This window comes from Antechinus flavipes, chromosome 3, assembly GCF_016432865.1.
Source record: "Antechinus flavipes isolate AdamAnt ecotype Samford, QLD, Australia chromosome 3, AdamAnt_v2, whole genome shotgun sequence".
Taxonomy (NCBI): Eukaryota; Metazoa; Chordata; class Mammalia; order Dasyuromorphia; family Dasyuridae; genus Antechinus; species Antechinus flavipes.
In genome coordinates this window covers 367909255-367934305 of record NC_067400.1, presented here as the reverse complement: position 1 = coordinate 367934305, position 25051 = coordinate 367909255, and the positions used below count along the sequence as shown (strand labels likewise).

The 25051-nt window shown below is 33.2% G+C and overlaps 1 protein-coding gene and 1 pseudogene across 1 annotated transcript in view; one reads left to right on the top strand and one right to left on the bottom strand.

Annotated features, from left to right (window-relative positions):
* Nucleotides 1-25051, top strand: part of LRP1B (LDL receptor related protein 1B) — a 2056943-nt gene that overhangs the window by 1075127 nt on the left and 956765 nt on the right. The window contains exon 15 of the mRNA XM_051990638.1: nt 3131-3253. Coding sequence (XP_051846598.1) covers nt 3131-3253 — 123 coding nt within the window. The remainder of the gene's footprint in view (nt 1-3130; nt 3254-25051) is intronic.
* LOC127553390 (protein NipSnap homolog 2-like) lies at nt 19564-20334 on the bottom strand (annotated as a pseudogene).

The window sequence follows — 25051 nt, the reverse complement described above, 5'->3', positions numbered from 1 at the left end:
CAGTGCATCTTCCAAATGGGGACTTTTATTAAAATTGTATCAAAAGGTCTTCCAATAAATTGAACTTAACTGTCATTAACTTTATTGGGCTTCAGTTTCACCATCAACATAAAAGGAAGTCAGAAAATCAGTTCTGTTTGAAGCCCACTTTATTTCCAAGTCATAAGCCCAATGACTTTTCTATGTGCTTTTCTGATCAGTTTTTAAGTTGCTTTCAAAATCTTCCAGATACGATCTGGAGATTGATAACTGAATATGAACAAATCTGTGATTGGACAGTCAAGCAAATGTGTGGTGAGAAGGATCCTTGCTAATCTTGGAGAAAATACTATGGCCATTTTCTTGAAGATGTAGAGGAGAATGAAGTACCCAGATTTCTCTTATGCTAATGGTTTTTGTTATAGTGCCCTTTTCTTTTCTTTTCCCATAATTTAGAGGAAATGTAAAGGTTACACTTGACAGAAAAGTTAAATTGCAGAGCCTCTTGAAAGATTGAGATATTAATATTGGTCTATTATATACTGGCAGTTGTCTTTCCTTTCTTCACTTTATCACAGCTGTTTGAGAAGCTGTAATGCATAATTTAAACAAACTCTTAATGGCTTTGCCACACAAATAATGAGAAGTTCCATGATACTTGAAGTGTGTACATGGGGCTAGGAACAGGTATGTAAATGAGAATAGGAAAAAATACATGAATATCACATAAAACATATGTAAATTTCAGGACTCACAGATTCTTTCATTTTATTTCATTTTTCCCCAATCCTACTATTTTTATCAAAAATTCTTTTCTCAAGTAGTACCACACATTTCTCCCTAGTATTATCCCTAACTTTCTCCTCCCTGCCATTTAAATGACTCCCATAAAATCTCCTTTTTTCCCCGGAAACCTTAGCAGATTAATCCAAGAATAGCTGTCATTTTTCCTATTGCTTTTGTATATGCAATTAGAATTGCCACAGCTTTTCCCCCCAAAGCTTTCTGTCTCACACATGGAATGTGTGGAACACAGTGTGGAACAGTGGGGGAAAACCCTGACCTCAGAGTCAAAGGATTTAGATTGAAATTCTGTTTTTAACACTTAAAACCTGTGTGACAATTTGGACAAGTCACTTAATATCCCGTGAACATGGTTCCCTTATCCTTTAAAGATGGAAGTTGGTCCCATGATCTCTGAGGTACTTTGAAGTTCCAGATTTATTAACAATAAGTTTTCGTTAAACTAGACTAAATTATGATACACACACACACACACACACACACACACACACACACACATATATATATATATATACACATATATATATATATTTAATATAGTTATTCTAGTCATGCATTAGTCTACATTTTTGTTATTATCTACTCATACTATTTTCCTTATGTCAGTAATGTTTGTTTTAATTTGTAAGCTAAGTACTTTTTAAAATAAGCTATATAATCCTCCGGAATGGCCTTTTTAGAAGGTCATACAAATAGTTACTTAATTATGCTTTTTAAGAAAATAATGATCTTTTTATTGTGTAGAATGTTTCATAAGCTCATTTTTAACCTTAAAGAAAAAGTATGATTTTGGTTGCAAGTAAAAAAATTTGAAAAACATTTTGCTCTTCTATACATACAAAAAGAGGATCCAAATAATCATCTGAAAAGATATATAATGATACAGTTAATTTCCACTTTCTCTTTTATTTTATAATGGGACCAAGGGTATTCTCTTTTTCAGTTCATATTGTTCATGTATGAAATCAATTATAATAGTCTATAAAATAGAAATATATTCCTAAAAAAATTAAATTTATTCTTAGCAGTGAGTGGTATTCATAACTCATGTCATTGTAATTGAAAATTGAATGTTTAACACCTCTTTTATGTTTGGAGCATACTCTAATATATTGTTTTCAATATTTCCTCTTCTTTTTATTTTTTAAAATTTCTCATATTTCATCTCACTATATTCTTGAATTAATTCTAATTTTCTAGAATCTGAATGTTAGCAAAATTATTAAATATATGATTTATTCCTATATATAATGTGAGATTGCCTGAACAAAAAGTCGGATAGTCCCATAAAGTATTACATTTCTGATTCCAGTGTCATGCAATAAACATGGCCATATCTAAAAAAAAAAAAAAAAAAACTGTAAAAGGGGGTGAGAGGGTCATCACTGTTGGAGGCAAAGTCTGAACTAAGTATAATTACCTCTGAGCTCAGAGGTTGATACTAGAAGTTTATTCTGAATTATTAATTTATCTAGCTTTTAATTATGTGTTTCTATTTTGAGGAGGAGTAAACATGCTAAATTGAATTTAGTTTTCAGAATAATAAAAATGGATCTTAATTTAGTTCAGGTTATTCATTCTAATGTAAGGACCGTGCCATAATGATCTGTGCAATTGAGTTAAATATTTATTGCATATAGCACAGTTTTATGACATGTTTTCCCCCTCCCTTTTTATTATTCTCTATGTGACATGTCCTGTTCCTGTGGCATTTGATATAATAACCTGCCTGTCACTTTAGTAAAAAAAAAAAAAAAAAATTTACTTGGACCTTAACTGCTAATATAATTCAAAACATCGTTTGTATTATTCTGTTATGTCTTTGAATAATTAAATACACTTTATTTGTGGGCTTAAGTGTCTAAGTTGGCATAATTAAATTGTTATTTATTTATATCTTATAAAATGAGGTCTAGAATTGTGAACAGCTGGTGAGATTAATATTGCCTATTGGCCTACCAAGACCTTTACAATGTTAGTATGCACATTTATATATGTATATACATTCATACATAATTATGATGTCATTATTTAATCTTTGCTTAGTATATTCAGGCTCATATGTGTACATTTATTGATCTTTAAGAACTATAATTTTAGTGTTGGAAGCCCCTTTAATGATCATTTATTCCAACTCTTCTAATTTTGTAAATTAGAAAATTGAAGCAGAGATTGTTTCAGTTCAGATCAGAGCAGGACTAGAACCTTCATTGTACATGTACATAGTTGTATATGCACAGATATTTACAGAGCAATAAACAGACAATTCATGAGCAGAGACTAAAGACATATTGTCTGGCTTGGCTTTGCAGATTTTTAAATTCTTTTCTTGACCTTTCCTTTAAAGGTAATAATGCCTGTCGGGTAAATAATGGTGGCTGTGGAACACTTTGCTTAGCCATTCCTGGAGGTCGAGTTTGTGCTTGTGCAGATAATCAGCTTCTCGATGAAAATGGAACCACATGTACATGTAAGTTTCCTTTCTTGTGAAAGCTGGAGTATGTCCCATTATAAAAAGGAGAGAATAGAAAGGAGTGAACAAAAATGAAATGTAAATGTAAATCCAGAGGATCATGGAGGTTCATTGCTATGGAGGAACTTATTTAACTCAAGTATAAATATATAAATTGTTCTGAAAGGTAAAAAAAAGGTGTGAATGATGACACCAAATTAGTGATTATGCGCAATATACAAGTAAAATATACATAAATATATGTCTGGGGGTAAAACAGTAGCTTGAATAGATTCTGGTATACTACAGGGTAAGTTTTCTTGCATATTTTCTTTCATATTTTCATCTTTCATATTATATGCCTTCACAGAGTTAGAATTCCACTGGACTAATTCAACACATACATAAATATTATATGTGTGTGTGCATGTATCTATATGTGTGTATTGTGTGTGTGTTATATAATGTCAATTTGGGAGATGGGGTTAGGTTATTACCAGAAGAGGGATCAGAAAAGGCATCAAGGAGATGATAGTTCTTAAGGTTTTTAAAGGTAAAAGTGGACTCTAAAATTCTCAAGAAGATTATTCATAAGTAAAATTGTAGTTGTTCATTTAAAAGATATTTTCAAATGATTAAAAAAATAAAGATTTTTTTTACATTTTTGTTAGCACTGTCAGAAGCAAAATCTAAGCTCTAGTGCTCCTTAAAGTTTGCTGTCAAACTGAGAAAAACAGGATTAAATGAATTACCCAAAATAACATAGTAAGTAGATATCTGAGGCTAGATTTGAATTCAAGGAAATTTATGGATTGATAGAATGAAATAATTGACTGTGGTCAGATCTTTCAAAGACTCTCCCGCCAATACCTCATAGTGATATAAAGGTTATTCAGAATTGACCCTGGGGTTTTTGAATGTCTGTTTTGTATTTCTTTCATTCAACAACTTCTCTCTATTACCTTAATATAGGCCCCCAACATTGGCCCCCAACATCTCTCACCTATTCTACTTCAATAGCTTCTTGATTTCATTTCTTCATTCTAGTCTCTATTTCCAGTTAATTCTTCACACAGATGTCCAATTCATCTTGATAAAAAGACGGATATTATCATTTCATTCTTGCCCAAAAGATTTTAACTGGTTCCCTATCACTTTAACTCTCATCTTCCTTTAAGGCTCATCTCAAATACCCTAAACTTTCTGAAGCCATTTTTGCTGTACTCAGTTTTTGTTCTATCCTCTCCATGATTTTTTTTTTCTTTTGAGAAAAATATGTTCTCTATTCATTTTTAATTTATATTTACTTATTTATGTAAAGTTATATCTCCCTAGGATTATGTAAACTCCTTGAAGAGGAGAGCTATTTCATTTTTGTCTTTTTCTTTCTAATATCTAGTCCTTATACATAAAGATCACTTGATAAAATGTTTATTCAAATGAGTGTGATTGCTAAAATAAAAAGGCTTCAAGTACTGACCTAGTGAGAGATAAAGTGTGCCTAATTCTGGAATAGTCTTCCAATTCAGGGCAGAAATGCCAGTTATTAGAAAACTGATCAACAATGATCATTTTTTTTTTGAGGGGAGAGAATATAGTAAGCAATGAAACTGAAATAGACAGAATTACAAAGCAATCCTCATCTTTTGCAGGCCTTTCTTTAACCCCAGTAGTTATGATAGTAGAGAGATGAAAAAAACAAAAGAAGTTAAGAATACCATAGTTTTTAAACCAGCTAAAACATTTATTTTAATTATTGGTATTATTGTATGTCTATTTTGTAACTCCCAAAGAACAATATGCTAATACACTACTGAAGAAAACTAACTATATCAATATTGATTTTTTTAAGTATGAATGAAATCAAAATACTTAAACGAGTTACAGAAAGACAAATCATAGGTTCTTCACCAAAAATTGTTTAGAGGCACTCAAAGACAATTGAGCATCTTATCTTGTAGTACACAGGGTGATCACAAGTAACTATCTGTCCTTGTTTCAGGTCCTATAGACTCTTGACTAGACTGATCTTTCTGCATTAGTTTCTTCCTTCGCTAATCTATTCATCTGCTGCTCTACCAAATTGATATTCCTTAATCTCAGGTCTCAGTAGGTCACTCCCATACTCAAAAAGTTCAGTGTCTCCCTATTTCATTAAATTACAATATAAAAAGTATTAAAATCCTTTATACTTTGCCCCCAATCTATCTTTTTAAGATTTGTCATATACTATTATCTTCACATTTACTGTTTTCCTTTCCAACTGGCCCACTTCCTTTTCCCAGAACAAAAATTCCATTTCATGTTCCTTTGAATGTGCTATTCCATTACACATTACATACACTTGGAATATTCTCCCTTTTTTCCCTCTATTTCCTGAAATCCTAGCTCCCTTCAAAGTTGAATTCAAGTGTTCTTTCCTTAGAGAGACTTTTCCTTAATTAACTCCAGTTATTTTCTGTGCCAAATTTCTTCCTCTTTATTTTCAATATTGTTGTTCTTCGGTCGTTTTGATTGCATCTGACTCTTTATAATCCTGTTTGGGTTCTGGGCAAAGATACTGGAAGGATTTATCATTTTCTTCTCCAATTCATTTTACATATGAGAAACTAAGGTAAGCAGGATTTAGTACCTTTCCAAGGTTATACAGCTGGAAAGTTTTTGAGGCCAGATCTGAACTCAATTCTTCCAGACTCCCAGCCAGGTTTTCTTTCCACTGCATTACCTGGCCACCCTTGTTTCGCATACAATTTTTAGTTTATTTTAATTTACTCAACTGTGTTCATGTTTTATTTTTCTAGTCAAATGAATGGAATCCCACTTAAGGAAGGAACTTTCTCATTCATTCTTCGTATTCCCAGTATCTGGGACGTTGTAAGCAAGTAATAAATGCTTGTTGATTCATTTGAAAAAGAACTGATAAAGTTAGTTGAAAAGAACTATCTGCATATAAAAGAAATTAATTGACCAATTCAGATTTGTTAAAAACATGAACAGTAGATCATTAGTATTAAGTCACATTATCAGGATGCTGAGATTGGGAGAACATTTAGAATACTTATATTGCTGAAGCAGATAAAAACAGGTTGAGAGAAACTAGCAGGATTCAAACCCAGTAATGAAGTGGGAAGGATGTCTACCCTAAGAAGACTTCTTCTAGTGGAATGGGCAGATAAGGATTTATTCCTATGGCACAAATGCAGCGGAAGCAGACACTTTGATGATCTTAAAACTTAGTTAGACATTGAAGGTACCATGGTTATCCATTGTATCCTAGGCCAATGGGAATCCAAATCATCTTAACTTGGTCTGCCACTGGGTTTTGATGAATTTGGAAGAGTGAAACTGATGACTTTGTGTAATTCTGCCTTACTTAAATCTAATTCACAGCCAAGTCAAGATATCATCCCATGATTATGTGAGGAATATTCAAACTCTAAAGGAGCTGAAAGAGTCCAAGACAGATTAGAAGCAACAGAAAGTAACAACTGTTACTGTTACAGATAACAACTGTGCAAATAATTCTTTAGAACAAAAAGGATATAGCAGGACCTTGGGACCATGCTCTATAAGGATCATTTGAAAGAAATAAAGTTGTTTTGCTTATAGAATAAAGATGTGACTAGGACATGATAGCTGTTTTGAATTATTTGCTCAGTCATTATTTGCATGAAAAATCAGATTTATTCTTTTCGGTCTTAGAAAGAAAAACCTGAAGTCATTTGGATAAAATTATATGGACATTTAAATTTGATATGAAAAATACTTCCTAAAATTAGAAAAGTAGAATTGTTTTTCCTCAAGAGATAATAGGCTCTGCTTCACTAGAGATTTTTAAGTAAAGACTGAATGATTACATGTTGATATGTTGATTATGTTGAAGGAGATAGCATGTCCAAAGTGCTCTCTGACTGACATTCTATGATTCTGTGGTATAAGTAGGGTGTGACATATTTCTAATAATTGTTTACATCAGAATAGTAGCATGAAAAATTTTAAAACTGATTAAGAAGAATAAGTTATGTAGTAAGGATGAAAGGCAACATGAAAACTATTTTAGTACTGTTGGGACATTGAAATGTCAGTGACAGAATGGCAAGAGTAATGGTTTGGGTTCATCAAATGATGAATTTGAATCTAGGCTGAAGTCATTCAGTTACTTTAGTACCTCAGTCACTGTGAATAATTATTTCCTTTTCACTTTCCTAACTAGGGGTTGGACTAGAAATCATCATGATCCCTTCATCTATATGTATTAATATATGAATCAGAGTAAGTTAATTGGCTGGATATTCTATGGAGGATTTACTAAAAAGCATGAAGAAAAAAATTACTATAGAAAAGTATGGAAGTCATCATTTGTACTGATGGAAGGAGTAGTCACAACAGTGGAATTATGCATCCAAATAAGTATTGAAATTAGTGGGATGCAAAAATAATTCCTTCTTTTTTCTTACCTTCTTAATGACCTTTTTATCACAAAAAGTGTATTGGTTGGTTATTCACTTTTATTCTTCTCTAAACAAACAATATCAGAATCTTAGCATCATAGAATACTAGAGCTCAATAAGTCCTCTAAGATTTGTTCAATCCCTTATTTTTTTTTCAAATGAAATGAAAACCCAATTGCATTGAGTAACTAATCTTCCTTGAACTTCTTGTCTTTCTTTTCAGCATTTCCTAATGTTTATGCTCTTAATTTATATTCGGAGCAGCCCTTGATGTACTTTTTTTTTTCTTTTTTAAAGCAGATTCTACCCATATAAAAACATTTCTTGGTGGTTTAAGCAGATGAGCATGGGTATACAAAGCATGATTTGTCCTGGAGCCCATATTTGACTAAGTGTAGCCCCATATATTTTCTTTTAATCTTCATTCCTCCACATGGCCAATCAATTAGAAGTCTGATGATTCTGACTGTATCTTTCCCAGTGGTGACTGCCCGAATCATTTTGTTTTTTCACCTTGCCTCTGGTTGTCTACTTGATATTGGTTCCTCCCCTGCCATGTCTTCCAAATAAAGCAAAATGAAACATGCTAACTGGTTTCTTGGAATCCAAAGTCATAAATTTCTTATATGGAATTCTCATTTAGAGCAGCCTTCTACTTGAAACTTGGAAAAATTTAGATTGACAGTTTTAACACTCACACATACACATACACGTACACACAGAGGAATATTTGTATTATTTACCTCTGAATTGCTCATGTTATCATTGGACATCTTGGTATAAATACATTAAGAAGTAGCCTTTGACTAGTAGTTAAAGAAGCTCTAGACAATCATTGTCATAAAGCAGTTCTTAGGAGATAAGTAATTTGTTATAATTTTGTATGTATTATTATAGACAGTGAAAGTTATATGATTTTATTCTCAGATCACTTGATTCCAATATTTATTATATATAAATAAAATAAGTCCAGTTCTATGAAAATATAAAGAGGTGAGCATATGTGAGTTACTGATTAATTTCAGTAAACATTGTAAAAAGGATGTAAACTGGTTTATTCTTATTTATAACTATTTTTTCCTACATCCATTTGGGATAATATTTTTTTTTTGTAGTAACCAATTTGTTTTGGTGAGCATTTGCATCAAACCCCTCAGAGGAGCCTGTTTCTGGTTTGTTTGGCAGTGCTTCTGATCAGCGAGAATGAAAGAATACGCACAGGCAATGCAATGAATACATTACTAAACCTCACTACATATTTCCCTCAAGCTTCCTTTCTGTCATTCACACAAAGGGAAAAAATGGTGTCTTAAATTTTTAACATATTGATGGATCTCAGATTGTACCACTGCATATAAAAAAGGTTTGATATTTGATGCAGTTTGAGAAATTTTGAAGTATATTGTCTTCCTCTTACTTCACCATTTTAACTTTTCCCTTATTTAACTATTTCCCTTATGCACAATGTTCTTGTGAAATATTCTCTTTGTTTCTTGGAAAAGAATAAATAAAAGAGTGAAAGTATTTATTCAAATATTCAAGTGACATGCCCACAACCTATCAATCACCACCACATTCCTTTCTTAATAAAGTAGGCATTTCAAATGGTCACTGTTTGATCAGTCTTTATATTTTATACCATTTAGATCTTGTAGTCTACATTATAGAAGGGAGAGTGGAAATTTGGCAATAATAGTCAAGTGACCAAACTATAGGGTTATAATTTTTTTTTTAATCTCTCTGAGAGAGGATTCTGGAAAGATGAAAAAATAGAACAGAAAATTCTAAGCTCTACTGATTTTTCCCACAAACAAGACAAAAGAGTGCCTCAGGGCAAACATATAATGATAAAAACAAATGAGATTTGGAGCAGAATAGTGGTCCTGTTGGGACAGTCTTAGAAGATCCAAAGAAAGAAACCAAGCTGAAGATGTGGTCCTTGTGGAGTATAAACACTTTCAGTCTAGTTACTCTGAAACAATAATCAGCAAGCCCTGGGGCTAGCTGGGTTAGGAGGTAATTTTGTTTGTTTGTTTTTATTATAGTTTTTTATATACAAAACATATGCATGGGTAATTTTTCAACTTTGAGCCTTGCAAAAACTTCTGTATCAACTTTTCCCCTCCTTTCCTCCACCCCCTTCCCTAGATAGCAGGTAGTCCTATACATATTAAATATATTAAAGTATATGTTAAATACAATATATGTATATATTGTATGTATGTATATATATATATATATACAATTATCTTATTGCACAAGAAAGATTGCATTTAGAAAGAAGGTAAAAATAACCTGAGAAGAAAAAACAAAAATGCAAGCAAACAATAACACAAAGAGTGGAAACGTTATATTTGTGGTCCATACTCATTTCCCAATGTTCTTTCTCTGGGTGTAGCTGGTTCTTTTCATTACAGATCAATTGGAACTGATTTGGATCCTCTCATTGTTGAAGAGAACCATGTCCATCAAAATTGATCATCATGTAGTATTGTTGAAGTGTATAATGATCTCCTGGTTTTGCTCATTTCACTTAGCATCAGTTCACGTATGTCTCTCCAATCATCTATGTATTCATTCTGCTGGTCATTTCTTATAGAACAATACTATTCCATAGCATTCATATACCACAATTTATTCAGCCATTCCCCAATTGATGGCCATCTATTCAATTTTCAGTTTCTTGCCACTAAAAAAAGAGCTGCCAGAAATATTTTTGCAAATACAGGTCTCTTTCCTTTCTTTAATATGTCTTTGGGATATAAGCCCAGTAGAAACACTACTGGATCAAAGGGTATGCACAGTTTGATAACTTTTTGAGCATAGTTCCAAATTCCTCTCCAGAATGGTTAGATCTGTTCACAACTCCACCAACAATGCATCAATGACCCAGTTTTCCCTCATCCTCTCCAACATTTGTCATTAATTTTTCCTGTCATCTTAGCCAATCTGACAGATATGTAGTGATATCTCAGAGTTATCTTAATTTTCATTTCTCTGATGAATAATGATTTGGAGCACCTTTTCATATAACTAGAAATAATTTCAATTTCATCATCTAAAAATTATCTGTTCATATCCTTTAACCATTTATCAATTGGAGAATGGCTTGATTTCTTATAGATTTGAGTCAATTCTCTATATATTTGGAGATGGTACCTTTATTAGAATCTTTAGCTGTAAAAATTTTTTCCCATTTTATTGCTTTCTTTCTAATTCTGTCTGCATTAGTTTTATTTGTACAAAAGCTTTTTAACTTAATATAATCGAAATTTTCTATTTTGTGATCAATAATGATTTATAGTTCTTCTTTGGTCACAAATTCCTTCCTCCTCGACAGGTCTAAGAGGTAAACTATGCCATGTTCCTCTAATTTATTTATAATCTCATTCTTTATGCCTAGTCATGAACCCATTTTGATCTTATCTTGGTGTAATAGTGTTAAGTGTGGGTCAATGCCTAGTTTCTGCCATACTAATTTCCAACTTTCCCAGCAATTTGTGTCAAATAATAAATTCTTATCCCAAAAGCTGGGGTCTTTGAGTTTGTCAAACACTAGATTGCTTCGATTATTGATTATTTTGTCCTGTGAACCTAACCTATTCTACTGATCAACTAGTCTATTTCTTAGCCAATACCAAATTGTTTTGGTGACTGCTGCTTTATAATACAGTTTTAGATCAGGTACACCTAGGCCACCTTCATTTGATTTTTTTTTCTTTAGTTCTCTTGAAATTCTCAACCTTTTCTTCTTTCAAATGAATTTTGTTGTAATTTTTTCTAGGTCATTAAAATAGTTTCTTGGGAGTCTGATTGGTATAGCACTAAATAAATAGATTAGTTCAGGTAGTATTGTCATCTTTATTATATTTGCTCACCCTGTCCAGGAGCCCTTAATAGTTTTCCAGTTGTTTAGATCTGACTTTACTTGAGTGGAAAGTGTTTTGTAATTTTGCTCATACAGTTCCTGACTTTCCCTTGGCAGATAGATTCCCAATATTTTATGCTATTGACAGTTATTTTAAATGGAATTTCTCTTTGTAGCTCTTGCTTTGGGATTTTTTTAGTGATATATAAAAATACTTGTTGGAATCTTTACGAACTGCTAACTAATTAGAGTTGATCTAATCTTACAAGAAGATGTTTTGGGCAGAACCTGAAACAAGGTACTAAGTAGAACTAATTAGTACAATGCTTGTGTTTGCACCTTTACTCATTGGAGTTCACAAGTATGCCAGCTTCACAAAGTAAACTTTGTAACTTTGGGAATTCACACTTCCCTTAAAGCTCTTAGGGCCAGAGAGCACTATGGGAGAAAACCCATAATCCTTCTCTCTCGTATCCCACAATTCCTCCCTCTTGTATAAAAGAAACAGACAGAGGCTCTCGGTCAGATTTCAGCAGAATTACGCCAGAAGCCCTCTCTCCGAGGCAAGGCAAGAGAGAATATATTTTCCACTTGGCTGGCTGGTCGCAGAAGAGAGTTCAGCTGGACTGGAGAGGAGTACTCTGGTGCAGACACAGAGCACTTTGGGAGATTTCACCGGAATGACATGAAGAGTGGAGCTGGCTGGAGGCTGAAGAAAGCAGAGGCAGAGGCTGAAGGACAGAATCCTTGGATTTGGCGACATTCGGAGAGAGCTCTCGGAACCAAGCAGAGAGATAGACCTCTAACTGGGCTATATTGGAGATAATAAAAGATCTGAACTTTTATCACTTGGCTGTGTTTTGAGAAGAAAAAGCTCACCACATTTTGGCGCCCGAACAGGGACTGACAAAATCTTGATTCCAGGGAAGGCACCCAGAGAGAACTTTTATAATATTTTATAGAAGAACAAGAACCCAACATTTGAACTCCAACAAATACTGATGATTTATGTGGATTTATTTTGTATCCTGCAACTTTGCAAAAATTGTGAATTATTTCTGGTAGCTTTTTAGCAGAATCTCTGGGGTTTTCTAAGCATAACATCATATCATCTACAAAGAGTGATAATTTGGTTTCCTCATTACCTACTTGTTGGAATCCTTACAAACTGCTAACTAATTAGAGTTGATCTAATCTTACAAGAAGATGTTTTGGGCAGAACCTGAAACAAGGTACTAAGTAGGACTAATTAATACAAGGCTTGTGTGTTTACATCTTTACTCATTGGAGTTCACAAGTATGCCAGCTTCACAAAGTAAACTTTGTACCTTTATGAGTTCACACCTCCCTTGAAGCTCTTTGGGCCAGACAGCACTATGGGAGAAAACCCATAATCCCTCTCTCTCGTATCCCATAATTCCTCCCTCTTGGATAAAAGAAACAGACAGAGGCTCTTGGTCAGATTTCAGCAGAGTTACACCAGAAGCCCTCTCTCCGAGGCAAGGCAAGAGAGAATATATATTCCACTTGGCTGGCTGGTTGCAAAAGAGAGTTCAGCTGCATTGGAGAGGAGTTGGTGGCTGGGCTCCTGCACGCCCCCCACTGAGACCAAGCTGGTCTGAAAGACTCACCAGAAAGCTGGCTGAGCTCCAAGTGAAGGAGACAAGAGATTCATTCCATCTCTGTGTTGGTTGGAGGCTGAAGAAAGCAGAGGCAGAGGCTGAAGGACAGAACCTTTGGATTTGGAGACATCTGGAGGGCTCTAACCTAAACCAGCTGTGTTTTGAGAAGAACAAGAACTCCAACATTTGAATTCCAACATTTTGGCGCCTGAACAGGGACTGATTCAGATCCATCTGAACTAGATCACAACATTTTGGCGCCCAATGTGGGATTTGGCGACATTCAGAGGGAGCTCTTGGAACCAAGCAGAGAGATAGGCCTCTGAGCTAACCGGGCTATATTGGAGATAATAAAAGATCTGAACTTTTATCACCTGGCTGAGTTTTGAGAAGAAAAAGCTCACCACACCTACTCTAACTCCTTTAATTTCTTTTTCATCTCTTATTGCCTAAGCTAACAATTCTAATACAATATTGAATAGTAATGGTGATAGTGGGCAACTTTGTTTCACTCCTGATTTTATTGGAAATTTTAATTTAAAATTAGCAGTTGTATTGCTTGATCTGAGATCAGGATGAGTACCCCTGCCTTTTTGACTTCACCTGGAGCATAGTAGTTTCTACTTGAGCCTTTTATCTTTACTCTGTATGTATGACTCTGCTTCAAGTGTGTTTCCTGTAAACAACATATTGTAGGATTCTGGCTTTTAATCAAGTCTGCTATCCAGTTTATCACCATTACATATGATGCTTACTGATGGTTTTAAATAGATGCTATTGACTTTTTTTTAAGTCCATTTATTCCTATACTCTCTTGTGTTTTTAATAGGAATGGGTGTTGGATTTTATTAAATGCTTTTTCTGCATCTATTGAGATGATCATATGGTTTATATATATATATATATATATATATGAAGTTGAAGTATGAGCTGATTGGAAAAAGCATGTAGGAAAAGCTAAAAAGAATAATTATATAAATGAGATGCTAAGGGAAGAACTTAACAGGATTTAGATGGGAGAGGAGGACTGGCAGTTCTAGAATTCTACTCACAATGGGAATGGGTTAAAGAGGAGATAAATGCATATATATTTAGTAGGGCATATAATTCTTCTAAATTCATAAAGAAATAAAGATAGCAGAGAATAAGATAAGGAGAGTATAGGAAACTGTATAGATTAATAGGAATGGAAGAAACTAGATTAAAAGGCATGGGATAAAGAGAAAGAAAAAGGATGAGAGATAATTATGAGAGATTCTGGGTGTAGGGAGAGGCTAAATATTAGCAAGACAAGGAGGTGAGTAGAAATAAAATAAAAAATTTAGCAGGTATAGGAAATAAGAGATACACACAATAACAATAATAATGATGATTAGGAATAGAATTTATATTAAAAAAAACAGGGTAGTTACTATTGTTCTCAGACAAAATTAAAGTTAAAATAGTTTTAATCAAAAGGGAAAAATAAGGAAACTACACTGTATGTCAGCCATATTAATCAATATTGTTTTAGACTATTTAAAATAACCAAGTATAAGGTTGAAATATTGTAGTGATGTAGGAAATGATGAATTGGTACATTTAGAAAAATACTGAAAAACTTGGACTTATGAAAGATGATGTTATCCACCTTTAGAGAAACAGAGAATAAAGAAGCATAATATGGTCTTGCATAAATGTATATGAGTATATATGTGTACATATGTATATGATGATAGATATCCAGCTATATGTGTATGTATGTATGTATGTATGTCTCTATATGTGTACATATCTTCATTTAATTATAGCCTTCTTAGGGAAGGTGGAGTGGGGAAAAGGGGAAAAAAGAATAAATTAAAAATACATAGGAGAGAACAAAAGAAAACCTATAAGAAAGCAAAGATAGATAGCTCTGAACACAATGAGCCTTATTTATTACATAGGCTTCTATGAAATGGAAATCTATGTTTTCATATTTTTAATCCTCCCTTATATTCAGCTGTGCACATTGGAATGTTTTTCTCTGTTTTTTTTTTCTTTTTCTATTTATTTTAAATAAATGAATTATTTTTTTTTAAATGACTCTGGAATTTGTGTGTGTGTGTGTGTGTGTGTGTGTGTGTGTGTGTATAAAATCTCCTAGCGTGATTTTAAAAAAAATAATCCATTTATTTTAAATAAATGAAAATGAACACATGGCTAGCCCAGGCATCCTTTTTAAAATGGATCTAGAACCAAAGAATAACATTAAAGTCTTTACTTTTCATGGTTTGAGACTACAAAAACCAATCTGTAATTGGGCAAACCATTGAGAAATGTTCTGCTAACTATATCTTTAACCAGATATTTTTAAATCACTTAAAACCAAGTTTCTACCAATTTAGTGAACTTACTACTAGTAGTCTTCACTACCATGACTATCAACATTATATTAATATATGGAATTTCTTAATTCTTGTATGATATCTTTAATATCAATTGAAAAATTATGTCATAACAGCACATGGATTGTTTTTTCCAGAATGACATTTCAGGAATAATCACAACCTACAAAATTCAAATATATAGAACCATATTAATTTAATTAAATAAGTCAAATTTGGGAGAGAATGGGAGCCATTTAATCTGGAGAAGGCAATGAATTCTCTCCTTATAGCCTGGGATTCCAGACAGCTTCCTCATATGCATCACACTAAAAAAATGATTTCAATGTTTATATAATTTGGCTCAGTGTGTTACCTCTATACAAGGTAAAGTGTTGCACAATTACCTCTTCACAGCAAAATGAGACCTCTTTCACCTTCTAAAACACCAAATATATGCCCCTGTCACAGACAGTGCACCAGAATAGTTGGGTCATTTATCTGTTCTGCTATGACAAGCCTTATGTTCTAGGATATATGTAATCTAATACGTAGTAAAAAGTTTAAGGCAGTAAAAAGTTTAGGAGTCCTATCCAGATGAATATTTATGGCTTTCTGTGAGCAGGAACTCACAAAAGATTATGTACCACTTAGGTTGGCTGCTCAGAAGACCACTCTATCTAATGAAAGGTCATCCTGCTGTGATGAACAAAAGAAAAATCCAAACTCATAGCATCATTTTTCACAGTGTCTTCCTAGGGGAAAAAAAGCTTATATTAAGGCCTACAAAAAAACTATAGCTCCATATTTTGCTTTAGCTGTTTTTCTATTCCTGCTAAAAGTAAATGAAAAGTTGGAGCTACTCCACCCCTGGTGTGTAAAAATCTTCATATTGGATTCTAATAAAGGAGATAAGAATCTATCCTGAGACACAAGGTACCAAAGAGCAATACAACTGTATTCAGGTCAATGAACAAAAAGGCTATTAGCTTATTCTCTACATGACTTTAAATAATCACATCTTGTATACTATTTATATATCCTTTGGTAATTTATTAGAAGATGTTTAATTATATTTGGGGAGCTGAGTGGTAGAGTGGAATGAGTTCTGTCCTTAAGAGTCATAAAGATGCCACAATAATAGCTCTAGAGCTAGAAATAAATGGCAATCTAATCTAATCTTTTCACTGGACAGATTAGAAAAATGAACTCTATTGAGATTAAGGTATGCATAAAATTATTTATGCAAATATAATAAGTGTTGGGGCAAGATTGGAACTCAGGTCATCCGACTCCAGAGTCAGCATTCTTTCTATTGAGTTCATCTCTTGCTTCTGACCCTTAAAAACTGCATGACTACTGGCAAACAACATTGCTTTTCAGTCTTCATCTGCAAAAAGGAGCCAAAAAGACCTATCCTGTTTCTCTGCAAAAGTTAATTTAAGAAAAGCATTTTGTGGCTTTTGAGGTGCTATATAAATATGATCAGTTGTTGTTGCTCCTTCTTGTCTTCTTTGATACGCTCAAATAAACAGTCCTAGGAAATGTTGGTATCCTGCTATTGTTAATTCTAATACTACAGTATTATTAGTACTACAATAATACTGTTATTATTTTTTCAGTCCTCCCATATTTTTATATTATCTAGAGATAAGTGATCTTAAAATGGGTAATTATCTTGATACCATCTTTATATCTCATTTTCATTTTTATGATGGTATTCATAAAGACAGATAAGTGATGCTGCTAGATGATTCTGGATACATCATTAGACCTAGATTAAGAAAGACCTGATTTGAACTCAGCTCTTAGATATTTACTAGTTGTGTGAGCTTGGGCAAACCACTTACTCTCTATTTATCCAGGAGGCAGCTAGGTGGATGGATTGCTGGGCCTGGAATCAGGAAGACTGGAGTTCAAATCCAGTCTAAGGTACTCACTAGCTGTGTGGCCCTGTGAAAATCATTTAGTTTGTTTGTCTTAATTCTCTGGAGAGAGAAATGGTAAACTACTTTAGTATCTCTGCCAAGAAAAATTCATAGATGGTATTGTCCATGGGCTCTTGAAGAGTCAGACAGGAATAAATGAACAACAACAATAAAGTGATTCAATGAATAGAAACTCAGAGTTAGGAAGCACTAAGTTCAAATTTGGCCTCAGAAATTTGCTATCTACATGATTTATCTAGCTGTCTGCCTCAATTTCGTTTTCTTTCAAAAGAGTGATAATAACTATCCTTCTGCTATGCATTTATATATGATGTTCTCCATATTATTCCAAAAAATTGAAATACATAACTGCTTTATATAATTGAATAAAAGCACTCAATGGGTATAAAGTTATTTTCTGTTCTTTATTTAAAGCATCCTTGGTACAACTCCAATAGCAAATATAATAATGGAAATTATGTACATTTCATTTTCTCAACCATTTGATTTTTATTTCCTCAGCTAGGTATATGAATATATGCATACACACATACATATAGCTATATGTATATACAGATGTATTTGTTTATTTTTCATTCCATTGTATTTATTTAGGAAATTTGTATTTATTATGAAAGAACTGAAATAGAGAGGTTAAACTGATTCTGAACAATGACCTATTTTATCTTAAATTTTCTTTACATTTTTTTTGTTGTTGTTTTTAAATAAAGAACTGTTTTTCATAAATTATTCAAATATTTTAGGGTTATCACTATGTTTGAGTACATATCATATATTCATAGAGCATGAAGATGCCATGAGGGCAAAACTAAGTTAAAGGCTTTATAGTAATCAACCAAGACTATTACTTTTAGGACTTTTCAGGCAGCTTGTTCAATAACTATGCAATTGAAAACAAATTATTATTATCTTCGATTTTTTTCTACATACACTTTATTGCTCCTTAGCCAATACATTGTTCTCTTGTGTTTCCAGATTTTGGGAAATTTTTTTTTAATTAAAAGGATTTTATTAACTTTATATGCTTTTGGGGGAAAGGATTGACATGTACAAGTTGGACATAAGGGAAGAGATTTGTATACACTGTTTTTCATACAGCAATTTTTAAACTCTGGGGTCAGACAAAATGTTCATTTCAATAGGACTTCCATATTATTACAGACATGAACAAAATTGCTACATTACATTCAAAAATGAAATCAGACAGAACTGGAGTACTCTGCTATATGTCATTCTCAATGTCTTAACATGCACCACTTTCACATTGCCTCAGAAATATCTGCTGTATGTTTATTAAAATATTGACTCAGAAAATGCATCTGAAGTCACATGTGATTGCTTATAAAATAAAACCTCTTTTCCCAGTGCTATGCATTTCATTATAGAAAAGTATTTTTTAAAAAAATCAATGTTCTTCAAGGTGTTTATTTCAAACTAGAGATCATGCAGTCCAAAGAAGAGGTTCAATGCAGTGATTTTTTTTTTCATATAGACATTCTTTATCAAAACTGAATTCTTGCACAAGTGAACATTTCAGCCACTATGAGACTGGCCATATCATAGTCTCCTAGGATTCACAACTGGTTACAAAGGAGAGAGTAGATTAGAACTTTTTAAAGGGCTGAGGTACACACCTAGTTTCCTCCTAGTTCAATTATCAGAAAAACTGCCAGAGTAACCATACTAGAATTAGGAGTGAATGACTAAGAGTCCAGGGCTCTTCCTGCAACAGGAAGGAAATTAATCTAAACCCTTTAATTCTTCAGTAGATTTGCTTATCATAAATAAATATGAATAAATTGCTTTCATGATTGGGTTCCTATTAGGAAATGATTCAAATTGTAATCTGTTTCCTCTTCTCCCCACTGATGTTGGGTAAGGTACATCAGATCAAAAAAATATTTCACAAAAGACCACTGAGCACTGTTAGAATGAATCATTTGTCTTTTGTAATTAACTTTTATATGAACATTTAAATTTTAAAGAAAAGAGGTCTTCCTAATAAGCTGCATAACAACAGTTTTATATTTCAGTGTTCTTTCTCACCATGAATACCATAAAATTAATTTAAAACAAATACTTGTAACTGAAATCTATGTAAGCACATGACAATTAATTCCATCTTTACTTGAGGGTGAAATCTTCAGGGGTATCATGATTCTTGACTCCATTTCCTGAATTAGGGGCACTGTATAATAGCCCCATTCTTCCCAGTCATTTTTATATCATGCTGCATTCAAGGTGTATTTCCTGGACTGTAGATCTTTGTAATCCTAAAGATGATATACCATAGATAACTGCCCAATCTGAGAGGAAAATCCCTCCAACTGCTTCCTCATTGTCCTGTCTAAAATGAATTGCATGAGCCCAATAGTTGCTCCATTCAACCATTGTTCCTGGTCTAAGTGGTAAGACCTGAGTTCATATATGTTAAGCCCTGGTCTGGAGATAGGTTTATTCTACAAACTCCCCTCTAACAGCAGCTAGTTCTTTCAAGAAAGTAGCATGTTGCCCTTTCCTTCCGGAAGGCCACCAATTCCTTATTTTCTCAGAACTTACTCACTGACCTCACTGAGGGCTGGGTAGCCTCTCTCCTATGGCCAGAAGTGGAATGGATATTCAAAGGCCTCACCAAGGTACAAGGATAGTATTTTTCTTCTTGCATCTTGGTCAGCACCTCTAGACAAATTTTGTTGATTGCTTCGAGGCATTGTGGCTTCACATTGTGAAACTATTTTGTACATATTGCTAGTTTCCTTTTTGGCTAGGAGATTGGAGTGAGCATCTTTTCTTGGGACAACTTTCTGGACAAATAAAGATTTTAACCAACTATCTTCGTGAGATCTGTTAGTAGAGGTTGTCATGCCCTTGAGGGCCGACCATAGGCTGGGAAGAGGGGGAAGAGGGAGAGGGGCGGAGGAGGGAGTGGGGTGAGGGGGGAAGGGGTATGCCCTGGCTTCCAGGGACCGCAGCACTAGTGTTGCATCTTCAATTTTGGAAAAATTTGGGAAAAAAAATCCACAAATGTTTTATATAAAATGGAAAAAGATGTAATCGATTTATATTTAAAGGAACTGCTGGCATTACCACCTTCTAACAATAGGTGTATAAAGTCTTAGTTTAAGAAGGATGATATCAGATTTGTGCATAGACAAGAAACTGTATAGTGCTTTCCTCATTATTCATATACTACTGTGAACTATTTGAACCAAAAAAAAAAAAAAAAACCTGAATTTTGCTTTATCCTGTCACTATTCAATTTTGTAAGAAAGCAAGAATTTCAATCATTTTGCATATATATATTATATATAATATATGTATATATTATATACTATATCATATATGTATATATTATATACTATATCATAATAGTTTTGTAAAAGTTATCTATCTTATGTTGCTATATTGCTGAAACTATTCACAACTACAACATTTATAGAAATTTTCAAAATTTCTTATTTGTGGGTTTGCTTTATTCTCAACTTTACTTCTCAAGATTCGGCTATATATATATATATATATATATATATATATATATAGTGCACATTATTTGTGTATGTGTTGCTTTATCTCCTGATTTGCTTTTGCTTTTGATTATTGTTGAAAGAATCTACATTTTTGGCTTTACTTTTATTTTCCATACTCCTTTTTTTCTTTGATTTATTTTTAAAGATTTTGCTAGGCAACATAGTATGTAGATTTCTATCTGCATGAGTTGGCTAGACATTGATCTAATCTTCCAAGGCCTCTCCATAATTTTTTTTTGAGGTTAAGTAACTTGCCCAGGATGACACAGCTATGAAGTATTAAGTGTGAGGCCAGATTTGAACTCAGGTCCTCCTGACTTCAAAGCTGGTGCTTTCTCCACAGATTTTTTGATAGTTCTCAATCCATTTCTGGCATTGTGGTGTTCTACATATGTCTGTAGCTCTCTTTCTTGAAAGATTTTTTTCTCATTCCTATTTTCTATTTCTAGTCTTATATTTTCCTATTTTGTATTCCTATTTTTCCCTATTAATTTTTGTTATTTCTTAGTCTAACAATAGCTGTCCCATATATCACTATGTATAGACTTTGAAATTTTTTTATACTTTCTGTCAAATGTTATGGGACAATATATCCACCAATGATGAGATATATTTTCTTATTATTTTGTTTTTGCATGATTGTTTTGCTAGTTGTATTCATGCCCATCACACTCAGATAAAAGGGATTCTCAGATTCCCATCCAAGGGTGCTCATTTCTTTTTCAAAATTATTTTAGTTATGCCAATCGTGTTTTTATCATCTGTTTGACAATCAGATATAATTTCTGGAGTTTGCATTAAGGTAAATATTTTCATGACTTCAGAGATATTCAACTTTTCCTTTAGATTTTAATAGATCTTTGATTTATTCATCAAATCAAATTAATTTAGGGTTAAGGATGAAGTGTTTGTTGTTATTGTCGTTTTGTCTTAATAATTATCCTGCGCCATTCAGTAATTCTTTGTTTTGTGACTTGGAGGTTTTTTAAAAAAGACCTTGGTTGTTTTATAACATCTCATTATGATATAATATTGTCACTCAATAATTAATTAATGTCTTTAACCGCCTTCATTTACATTTGTAGTTTGCCAATTGTAATGGTCACTAACCTTGTTATAAAAGCATTTCCAACAGAAATATTTATGATTTGTTCCAAACTTATTCTTTTGTGCTCATTGGGATGGTGTGAGGAGAGCCCATAGCACTCAGTAATGTCCAATATATTTGTCAGGTTGTTGGGAGTAGTTTTATCATTCAGCTTGATTTGCTAACCCAGATAATGGTATTATCAGAGTTCAACTGGTCATGGTATTAGGGTTAATTATTGTTAATATTAACAATAATAAATTCCAGGATTAAGAATTCTGATTCAAAACTATCAATCAAGGAAGGAGTGATGAGCTAGTATCAAATTATTAGCCCAGATTCAAAACATGGAGTTAAGTAAACACAGCAAACAGGAAGTGAAGATAAGATCGGAAATAAGAAAACAAACTGCCAGAGTAAGGTCAAAGTAGAAGAGACTCAGCATAAGGAGAAGATGATGGGAAATGCCTTAAATATCTGGTCACAGCAGGTAGTATCTTTTTCTTGACCTGACTTTGGCTTGTTGTTGTTGGTTGTTGTTGTTGTTGTCAACTTTGTTTGCAGAATCATGCTATTTACCCACCTACTCTCAATAAATACTTTGAAAAAAAAGAATTTTGTTTATGATTTTTTTTTCTTTTCTTTCAGTTTCTTGATAAATATCCTGAAAGTCTTTTCCTTTAAATGTTAATAAGAATATTTGTGAGCTCCAGGTTTATTCCCAGGCTCCTGCATGCCATGTTATCTTTTATCCTAGCTATTTTAAAAGATATTGTGATATAGTAGTTTTATAATTGATCAGATCAATTTCCAGTATTCTTTACTTATAACTGACCTAATCACAGAATTGCAGAGTTTGACTCAGGCATGTTAAAACAAGGTACAAAGCACAATGCAAGAGCAAAGCTTGCCTTGCAATTCCAATGCTTGTTAATATCTTGTAAGCTATTTGCAGATGTGCTGAGAAGCCTAAATGATAGCCAATTATCATTTGATATAGCAAAATGACATAGTGAGAGTATCAACTATGAATTTAGCATAGATTTTGCCCAGAGTTAGAGTCATTTAATTGTACTGGGTCTGAAAGAGTTTGGTGGCTTTGTTTTATTCTATATTTCCTATGAGGTGAAAAGAATGTACTATCACTGGAGTCAGAAGACAGAGGTGAACAGCCTGAGTGATCTAGAGCAAATTTCTAAAATGCTCTAGGTATCAACTCTTTTTTTTTTTTTTTTTAAATGAAGGATTGGATCTAATGGAACTTTAGGTTTCTTCCAACTCTATGTCTATGATATATACATGTGTCTTCTTGAGGCTGTCTGAAATATGGCATATTGTACTGTAGAAGTGAATGTGTGTAGTATTGCAGTGTGTTTTGGGAGAAGGTACAGAAAAATCAGGGACAGACAGAAAGACATAGAAACACCAAAAGAGTAAAAAAGAAAGACATATATAGAAGCATATAAATTGTTAATACTAATTGTGAATAATTAGGAGAAACATATAAATCTAAAAATCTATGTGAATTCACTGTCCTTTTCTTTGGAAGCATGATTAACCTGGTATTGTTATTATTTTTTGGAACTATTTGGTTTCCATGTTGTTCTAGGTATATTAAGACATCCCTTTATTTGTTCTAACGGCAGTAGATAGATTAAAAAGTGTCAAAAAGCCTATAAAATGTCTTTTTATTCCAAATATTCAAAGCCCTTGATCTTTTGTGAACAATAAGAAGTGATCTCTGCCCTGGAACTGAACTCCATCAACACTTTTGGGCTGAGACCTTGTGAAACTGTTGTTGTTGCAGACATTTTCAAGGCCAGCTGCTCAGGGCAGGTTACCATCTTAGTCTAACAGTTTTCTACTGTGATCTCCTAAGTTTTTTTCAGCTGTCAAAATATCTCACTCTGACCTCTAGATGTCTTTGCCGCTCTAAAATTTTTCTGAGGAGTTATTTTAAAGTTATTTGAAGAGGAATGTTAGAACAGTTCAATTGAATTGTATTTTTGAATTCTTCTATATTGGTTCTGCCTCCCCCAAGAAGAATTTTTAAAAAATCAGAATGCCCCTGGAAAAGAAGGATAAGTATTCACTTTTTGTAGGATAACAATCTGATTATTTCTCAAATTATCCCTCCCCCCGACCTTTTACACCTAATCTAAAATTTGCTCACATAATTTCTTGGCCAGAGTGCTTTTATTTGTTTGTTGTTGTTTTTAATCATTCAGGTATCAAACATTCATTAAGTGCTTATCATATTCAAGGCACTATACCATGTGTTGTGGATACAGAGACAATAGAAAATGTTTTGATGTTTATTAATTGATAATAAGTTGCTGGTCCCATTTTCAGCAAGACTATGACCCATTCCTGACTCTATGTGCCAGAAACTCTGTTCTGGAATATCAGGTCAGCCATTTTAGTAATATACTAACTAGCACTCTATATTTAGAACAGAAATGGCCTTCAGAAGTCACCTGGTTTTAACTCTCTCATTTTATAAACTTCTATAGGTCTCTAACATTCTATCTTGAGTATAGTAACTGGTGTACAGAAAATTATCTAGTTTGCTAAATTATAAGCCCCATGCAAGACTATGGCCTATCATTGTGCTTCTCTCATACATGTAATTACTCAATAAAAACTTGGTGAGTGAATGAAGGAATGAAAGTTAAATGAATACATGAAGTGACACTGGTGGTTATAATCACTTAGAAAATCAAAGATGAGATGGGACTTTTGAATTTTGATTTTTACACTGAGGCTGTACCTGTGTCATCTCCCATAATTTAAATTCTCTTACCATTGTCTGGGGGATACTAGCTCTAACAATCGAAGTTGTCAGTTAAGAGAAACCTACCTTATGTAATCACTAAACCTAATCAGTACTAATTAGTCAGAACTGATGGATCCTTTTTACTACTTGTGTAGCTGTATTTGGAAATAAGGAAAGCTTTTGGAATTACA